The sequence below is a fragment of the Enhydra lutris genome, unplaced genomic scaffold (assembly GCF_002288905.1).
Source record: "Enhydra lutris kenyoni isolate GAN:26980312 unplaced genomic scaffold, ASM228890v2 scaffoldscaffold22, whole genome shotgun sequence".
NCBI lineage: Eukaryota > Metazoa > Chordata > Mammalia > Carnivora > Mustelidae > Enhydra > Enhydra lutris.
This window is the reverse complement of record NW_019154106.1, coordinates 28,039,253-28,047,636: the sequence shown is the minus strand read 5'-3', so window position 1 is coordinate 28,047,636 and position 8,384 is coordinate 28,039,253. Positions and strand designations below refer to the sequence as shown.

General features: G+C 50.3%; 1 protein-coding gene across 1 annotated transcript in view; it reads left to right on the top strand.

Annotated features, from left to right (window-relative positions):
* The first annotated feature begins 1,297 nt into the window (after window positions 1–1,297).
* Window positions 1,298–8,384, top strand: part of LOC111150149 (KIAA1549 like) — a 110,982-nt gene continuing 103,895 nt past the window's right edge. The window contains exons 1-3 of the mRNA XM_022507539.1: window positions 1,298–3,176; window positions 4,106–4,726; window positions 6,727–6,842. Of these exons, the coding sequence (XP_022363247.1) occupies window positions 1,298–3,176; window positions 4,106–4,726; window positions 6,727–6,842 (2,616 nt within the window). The remainder of the gene's footprint in view (window positions 3,177–4,105; window positions 4,727–6,726; window positions 6,843–8,384) is intronic.

The following is an 8,384-nucleotide window of genomic DNA, read 5'->3' as shown; positions in this document are numbered from 1 at the left end:
TTCTGCTCAGTTATGTCCTTGCCTCCTTTCCTGTGGAGCTCACCATTTTGAGCCCCTCCCTCCTTTCCTTTCTACCTGCAGCTTTATACAGGAAATGTTGGTGCTGACCATCTGAGTTCTCTGGCGGTGCTTGTAGTGACCCTGGGTCTTGTGAGGTGTCTCTAGTCCTCCGTTGGATGTGAATAGCTTATCTTTCAGAAAGCAAAACTTAGGGTCCTAAAATGACATTTGCATCCAGATACACAGTTCTTTCATTTTGCATTTTGGGTTCTTGCATCAGGTTCATTTTGGTGTCATTGGCCATGGCAGGTGGTCACGTTGATCTTTGATTTTCTAGGTTGTGAGTTTCCCAGTCCAACTCTGTCGGTGATACCAAAAAACAAAAGATTTAAGATACACAGGTGTCTTCTGCATCTTTGCTCAAATATGACTTTTTCAGAGACTGTGGCTCACCATCCCTGCCCCGGAGGGTAGCTGCTGCATTTGCACCTGTGTAATGACGTCATTGTCTGAATATGTTTAATGAGTCTTCTGCACTGGGGCACAGCTCTGTGAGATGGGGGTGGTGCCTGCCATGCCCATCGCTTCTCTCCAGGACCTCCAGGACCTTCCAAAGCAGGCACTTGGTGATCTGCTGATGCCTGACCATGTGATATTTTGTTTCTCAGGAGTAGACAATCTACAGATAACAGTCAGCCCGACCCCAGAGTCATTTCCTCATGGGAAAGCGTTACCGATCTCACCAACATGGCCTTTCTCAGAAGTCCAGTCTTCCTTAGCAGCGGCCAGAATCCAGAATGTTCCGGGACCGTCCCCTGACAACACGAGCGTGCTGCAGCTCCCCCGAACACCTCTGCCGAAGACACACCGCAGAGCTAGGGCTCACGGGGACTTCTCTTCCTCCCCTTACCAAGGAAGTGGCCATAGCGCCTTCCTCGAGCCTTCCAAGGATTCCACGGAGTCTGTGGTCCAGCCGAGATCTCAAGGGGAAAAAGACGCAGCCTCCATGTCAGGTTTGCCTCACACCAGCATGCTCCCCTCCTTGTCCATGATCCCATCTCAGCCAGTATGGGTAGGGACTCCTTCCGTTACAACACAACATGCCCCACGATCAGTCGTGCTCCCGTTTCTCCCTCCACCTTCACCCTCCTCATTGGCTCCTGACTCACCTCATTCCATCATCTTTTCTAAACCAGCTGAACGACCCACCCAAGTGCCTTTCTTCCCCCAAACAGCTCCTCCTGGCTCCTCTTCAAGTCAGAGCATAGCTAATTCCCCAATCCCATTCGCTGGTGAAATGAACCACACTCCATCCAAAAATGCCCTTGATTTGCTAGGCATCCCTCATCTAGGTTTTTCTGGATCCTCCACAGGACAGAGGCCCGAGCTGCCCCCCACAGCAGGTCCTCACTCCGCAGGCTCCCCCTCACCTGAGTTGTTGAGCTCCATGACAGAACTGGCCCACCTGCCTCCCATTCCCCTAGTACCTGGAAGTCTTCCTCGGCGTCCAGATGGACCGCCTTCACAGGCAGTGGCAGAAGGGTCTTCAAGTCCTACATCCACCCACTCTGTGGAAGCTGGGGTGGCCAAGGGCGTGCACAGTGAGGTGTCTTTGCCGACTTCTAAGAGTGCAGCAGCCACCACTGTGACCCAGGAGGCTGTGTCTTTGCTTTCCCAGACTGCAAGATCTGGGGCAGTGGAAACGACCACAAGAAAGCTAGCCCCTGCTACTGCAAATGACTCCACTCACCCACTGCATTTGCCAGCCACTCCAGAGAATTCTGAAGGGCCCAAGTTTTCTGCAGAACACACGGCTTCCTCGTTGGTGCCTTCTCCTCTGCCTCTCCCCACTTCCAGCCAAGGGCAAGCCATCCTTTCTGGGGCATGGAACATCACAGCAGCCGACTCTCCCTCCCTACCCACTTTCGCCCAGCTGGCGCAGAATCAGGCTTCCCCATCCACCGCACCCCAAAAGCCAGCTCCTCAAGAAGAGGGCACCAGCGGGTCCCCTCCGACCGCAGCTACAGATTTCTCCCAGTCTAGCAAATCTCCCGATCTCCTTTCTGCAACTTGGGCCTCTCTCCTGCGGGAGGAAGAGAGCGTGACAGCTGTTTTAAAGAAAAACGAAAAGGCAAACTTGACAGTTGCTCTCCAGACCCTTCCAAGAAAAGACATTCTGAGTCTTCACACTGTAAATGGGTTCCCCTCTGATTCTAGCACGGATCGTATTTCATCTTTTCTCCTTACAACACTGAGAACAAACCTCCCTTCAGAATCAGCGCTCCCTTCCATGCCGTCCGTACGAGGTCCCCAGACTATTCTCCCAACCCCCCGCTCGTCCAGCGCCAACCCAGAGGCTCCTGCAGCCGCAGAAGGCCTCTCTGAGTCGCCAGTCCCAATGTCCCAACAGGCGACAGCATTTCCCTCCTCCGCTGAGGTCTATGACTTCTCAACAATGAGACGTGTTTTAAAGCCAGCGACCACAGATGTTTTCGGGAGTTCTCTTCCCACAGAAACTGGATCCCTCTCCATACAGCCAATGAGATCTGGCTTGCAGCAGCAGACAAATTATGATTTAAATGGGCACACAGTTCACTCCACCCGTTGGGAAACTCGGTCAGCTTCAACTCCTCCTCCCAGTGGTTCAACTTCAGTTGCCAGAACAATAAAATCTTCGGATCTCAGAGCTACTGCTGAGCCATTAGTGACTGCAGAAGGCTTCACCGTCCAGCATCCTGCCCTTTGTACCAGCGCCAACCAGCCTGTCCCACAGTCAGAGGTTACCATGGTTGGAAACCAAACAGACGTGGTGTCCTTAACCGGTGCCTATTCCAGAGACTTCCAAACAGCCGAGGTTGAAGAGGACCCACCCGCAGGCCAACACGCTGCGTCTCATCCCCGTCTGCAGCTGCCTGGGCATGCAACACCTGCTCTTTTGCCAACCTCTCCGAGGCTGACTTCCGTGGCCTGCATCCACGAAGTGCTTTCAGACGGAATGGATAGGAGTCTCTCCATTTCCAGTGATGTCTATCCATCTCCTGAGATAAGCGCTTCTCCACCATTCCAGAGTCCTTTGAGAGATCACACGACGGCTGAGTCTCCTCTACCAAGCAGGGCCGGATTCAGGACCCCGTCCAAAGTGCTGCTGGCTTCTTGGGGCCCCGACAAATGGACAGGTGCAGCCACGTATGCAGGTAGTTGGTTTCCTGGTACCCCCAAAATAGTTAGGACTGCTTCTGTGGACAAAGGACCTTCAAGTTCAACACAGACACCCGGCTTTGCTTAGAAGGAGCAGAAACACACCTTGAGGGTGATGAACAAGTTAGGGGTCCCCAAAAGTCCTGTCCTTTATCCTCTGCTGACTTGAGTTTTTTGAAAGTACAATCAGTCTCCGGCTTAAAAGAGTTTGACTTACAATTTTTCAGCTTACAGCAGTGCAAAAGTCATAGGCATTCGGTAGAAATCACACTTCGAATTTTGAATTTGGATTTTTTTTCCCCGGCTAGCGATAAGTTGGTATGGTCCTCTCCCGTGGTGCCAGGCAGGGCAGCGGGGCACAACTCCCAGCCGGCCACGAGACCATGAAGGTCAGCAATGATACGATTACAACCATCTCGTACCCACACCACTATTCCTTCACTTTTAGTACAGTGTTCAACAAATTACGTGAGATATTCAGCACTTTATTGTAAGACAGGCTTGTGTCGGATGGTTTTGAGCAACTGTAGGCTACGGTAAGTATTACGAGCACGGTTCAGGTGGGCTAGGCTAAGCCAGGATGTTCGGTAGCTTAGGTGTATTAAATGCATTTCTGATTTATGATATTTTCAACTTATGATAGGTTTATTAGGACAGAACCCCGGCGTAAGGTGAGAAAGAGCTCCATTCAGAATTTAAACATCCTTATTGCCAACCACAGGTTTCTGTAAGGGACGTTCTCACTGTGGGTAATTGACTTAACGAACCTAGAGCCCTTTTGCCCAAATTCCTGAGTACAGAGACTTTTCTCACCAGCAAACCCGCAAGTTCCATCCATCTGTCACCACCACAAGTGACACGCACCCTGCGAACCAATGACAGACTTTGCTTTTTTTCCTCTTTGCAGCAGACCCCTCAGTGTCATCCAGGGCGGAACCAATAGCAGCAGCCACCACTGCAGCTACGTCATTCCTGGGGAAATCGAGTCCACGGGCGCTGTCTGCAGCCCTGATCGCCAAGGGCCCTGGCAGTAACCCTTCGGCCGTGGCCTCAGGATTAGTTAAGAGCAGCTGGACCGCTGCTCTAGCTAAAAATGCCACAAACAACACAGCGCCTGGTCCAAAGACGACAGCGGGGGCGGTGCATCCGACCTTCTCCTTCATGCCAACCTACATGTTTTCCAGAACAGCACACACCATGAGTGCTCACACAGCCATGCAAGGGAACACAGGCACCGCCTCTGGCCTGCTGTCCACGACACACCTCCCCAGGAAACCACAAGCCATGCACACGGGCCTTCCCAACCCCACCAACCCAGACATGCCCCGGGCAGCCACCGCCCGCCCGCTGACCATCACAGCAGCCTTGACGTCCGTCACTGCACCAGTGAGGGCCACCCGCTTGCCACCTGCGCTGGCGGGAAATACAGATGCTGCTCTCCCCGCTGCGTCAACTTCCGTGGTCACCACCGGCAAAATGGCGTCCAACCTGGAGTGTCAGATGTCCAGTAAGCTCCTGGTGAAGACAGGTGAGAGTCCACTGTCCTGATTTTACTTGAAAGTAGCAATCATGCCCTGGTCTCAGAGATGTAGCAGAATTATTTGAGTTCTTTGAGATGAGTGGTTCTCAACCAGGGACAGTTTGGCTCCTTCTCCCCCAGAAGGCATCAGGCCATGTCCAGAGACTGTGTCTGTGACCTGAAAGGGAGTTAGGTCCCCATGGACCTACAGCAAAGGATCATCCAGCCCCAAATGTCACAGTGCTGAGGTTGAGAATCTCTGGTCCTTATCATAAGTGATGGCGGAGAGGGGGAGCTTTATGGAACATGGAGTCTAGTCCCGAGGTCCATCCCGATATCAGAGGCCCCTGGGGAAGCCACTAATGCCGGGTGGGGGGAGGAGGGTGGTCTGAGAAAATGAACGTGTAGCAAGTTTTCCTGCAGAACAAATCAGGGATGTGTCACATAAAGGAATGAGCTGGTTAGTAAGATGGCAAATATCGGAAGCCCTACAGAATTCAGAAAGGCTTTTGTTAGCTATTTTGTCAGTCGGCAGATAGTAAAAGTACAGCTATGTGATGAGGGTGCCCGAGCTTCCTTCGGATGTTGAAAAGGAGGCCTTGAGAAAGCTGGGTGGTGTCTGTTGCCTCAAGCTGGCACCTCCCAGTGGCAACCCAGCAGGCCAGGAAGGCCAAGGTGCTTTCATCAGTGGCAGTGTTTGCTCTAAAAATCACCAGACACGTTATTTGAAAGAGCATGCCAATGCTCAATGCTCGAGTCCCGCCTTCCTCTTCGCCCCACAAAGGATTAAGTGAAATTATATCTTGAGACATACCCTATCCTAAAATGGGAAATTGTGAAACTAGGCGTATAGCAGAAAGTACACTACCGCTTTCTGTTTCTTAAGAAATTATACCATCTGGTTTTCCACTCCCCCTCCTCTGACAGGCAGGCCACCCCAACCACCTAGATGCAGAAGTCTGGAACATTCTCCCCCACTTCTGTGTCACTCTCCATCACCCCAGCTACACCTGGCCCACCACAGGGGCCCTTCGGTTCTAAATCCTTGAATACCCCTTCTCTCCGTCCCCACTGCCCCTTCTCTGGTTCACGCTGTCGTCACTCACCTCTATTTCTGCAACAGCAACCAAATTTATCTCTCTGCCTTAGACTAGCCACCCCCCCCAATCTGTTCTCCAGTCTGCAGGCAACGGAATTCTCTAAAACGAATGCCTTCACTGAAAACCCCTCGCTTCCCGGAGCCAGCAGGACCAAGCCTAAACATGTATGCTGAGAGGCACTGCTTCTCACCACTGTGCCTTTGCTCTTGGTCTTCTCTTTGCTGGGAATGGCTGGGGGTGGGGGGTGTCCCTCTCCTAGCTCATTGGCCTAGCTCATTCCCTGTTACCTTCAGGACTCAGCGGAAGCTTCAGGAAACCTTCCCTGAACCCCACCCCCTTGCCCAAGTCTGGGCTGGATGTTCCTCCTGAAGCCTCAGACAGCATCGGAGGCTTCCCTTCAAATAACACCTGTCACATTCAGTCACAGGTGCCTGTTGTCCACCCCAGGTCTCTATCCCGCTCTCAGTCCCACTTATAGGGTGCGGGGCTGCCCCTGCCTCATTCAGGGCTGTTTTAGGCTGCAGGACCTCACTCAGGGCCTGCACGTCAGCAGGCTGTCAGGGAACGCTCTTGTCGGAATTTTCTTGCACGCATTTTCTTACAGACCCATTGGGGCCAGGCACCGCTGAACCCAGTTTTCAAAGTCAAAGGCAGCGTTGGTCAGAAATGAAGTGCAGCCAGCATATTAGCTCTCTCTCCTCTAGGATCACACCAATATGAGGCCTCCCTTCTTGGGACTTGAGTGGGACTGAGAGAGCTACTATCCCAGCCCGCCGCTCTCATTGGTTGGACCTGCGGTCACCAGCTTTATTCAGAACTTGCAGGAGGTGGAGGGTGGAGAGGAGAGGGGAGCTCCTGAGGGGGTCTGCTGCCTTACCCTGACTACCGTGCTTCTGTTTGGTCCCACAGTTCTCCTTCTGACCCAGAGGAGAGTGCAGATCAGTGAAACCTTGAAGTTCAGTGTAGCCAAAGGGCTCACACAGGCATTACGGAAGGCTTTCCACCAGAATGACGTCTCGGCTCACGTAAGCCCCTCGCTTTTGTAATTAAACTAAGCCCTCTACATCCTCCTCTTGGACCCCGAGTACGTCTAGATTTTCCTCCTCTCTGGGTACCATGACCACACATGTCAGAAGTAACATCTTCCTTCATTTTGGCAAATAGCTCATATGTGGTGACTGGAGAGGAAAAGGCCAAATTTTGAGGTGGAAAATGGAGGTTAATTGCCTTATGTCTTTTTTTTTTCAAGCCTGGATATACTGTTTTAAATCATACCATTATCCCATTGTTTAGGGAAAGTATTTGATATTGTTAGTCTAATTCTCAAGAAACTGTCCATTGCTTTTCCCTTCATCTTCCTCAGCATTGTAAATGGTGATTTATTTCTGGACATTTAAAAATTATTGTAAATTGAGTCCAACTTTGTTTCCATAGCCAGCAGCAGACAAGGAAATAAAACATTTTTCCCCCAAACACTTTAATGCCAGGTACTATTTAACAACTGTCAGCTGATTCCCATGGCATAGCCAAGGGATGGAACCCTCTCTTTGCACTCTTTGGGATTGATGCCAAGTTGTAAAGCCCTAAATGTGATTGGCAGTTGGTGGATGGCCCTTTCCACCACTTAGAAATAGCGGCCCGGCTTTTCCCTCTGAGGCTTGTCTTGTAGCTGCATTCAGCTTCATGGTCTCCACGACCACACCGAGGACTAGACATGAGGTTTGCTACATAGTTTATTGGTCATTGTCAATCTCTTTTTGTTGGGGGGGTGGGTTTGGAGGATGGGGAGGAACAGAGAGAAAGGGAGAGAATCTCAAGCAGACTCCATGCTGAGCAGGGAGCCTGGCACGGGGCTCGATCCCAGGACCCTGAGATCATGACCTGAGCCGAAACCAAGAGTCAGATGCTCCACTGACTGAGCCACCTGGGCGCCCCTGTCAATCCCTTTTGTATAATTATGAGAGAAAACAAAGAAAGAGAGAGAGAGAGAAAGAGAGAGAGAAACTCATTTCATGAAAAGCATCTGTGGTTTCTGCCCCAGAAACTACTTGAAAGTTGAAAATGTGAGCATTTCTGTTTGGTCACCTGACATGTAATTTTCAAACTTAGTTGTTTGCAAACTACCTTCAGTGTTTATCTTTTCTGCATCTCATTGCAGACCACTGTCACAATTAGTTATGAATTCATTTTTTAAAAATCGGCCCATTTAAAAAAAAAAAACTTTTGAAAGGATGTTTGATATTACGGGTGGAACTCTGGATCATTTGCCACAAATAAAAGGTAATCATAAAAATGAGAGTAATAGTAATAACTTGGTAAATGCAAGCTAGACATTATTGCTTGAGGAAGGCTCTAAGGCTGATATCCCCCATGTCTTTTTGTTTAAACATATGATTAGCCAGCATTAGAGAGGTACTATAAATAAATAATCCCCAATCTGATACTTGCTTCTCAAGATCATTAGGATTGGAGTGAGGAGTCACTTTCTTAGCCACTTTCTTAGTCGTTTTCTCTCAAATAAAGAAATAAATCTTTTTTTTTTAAAAAACACTAAAAAAGCAAAATGA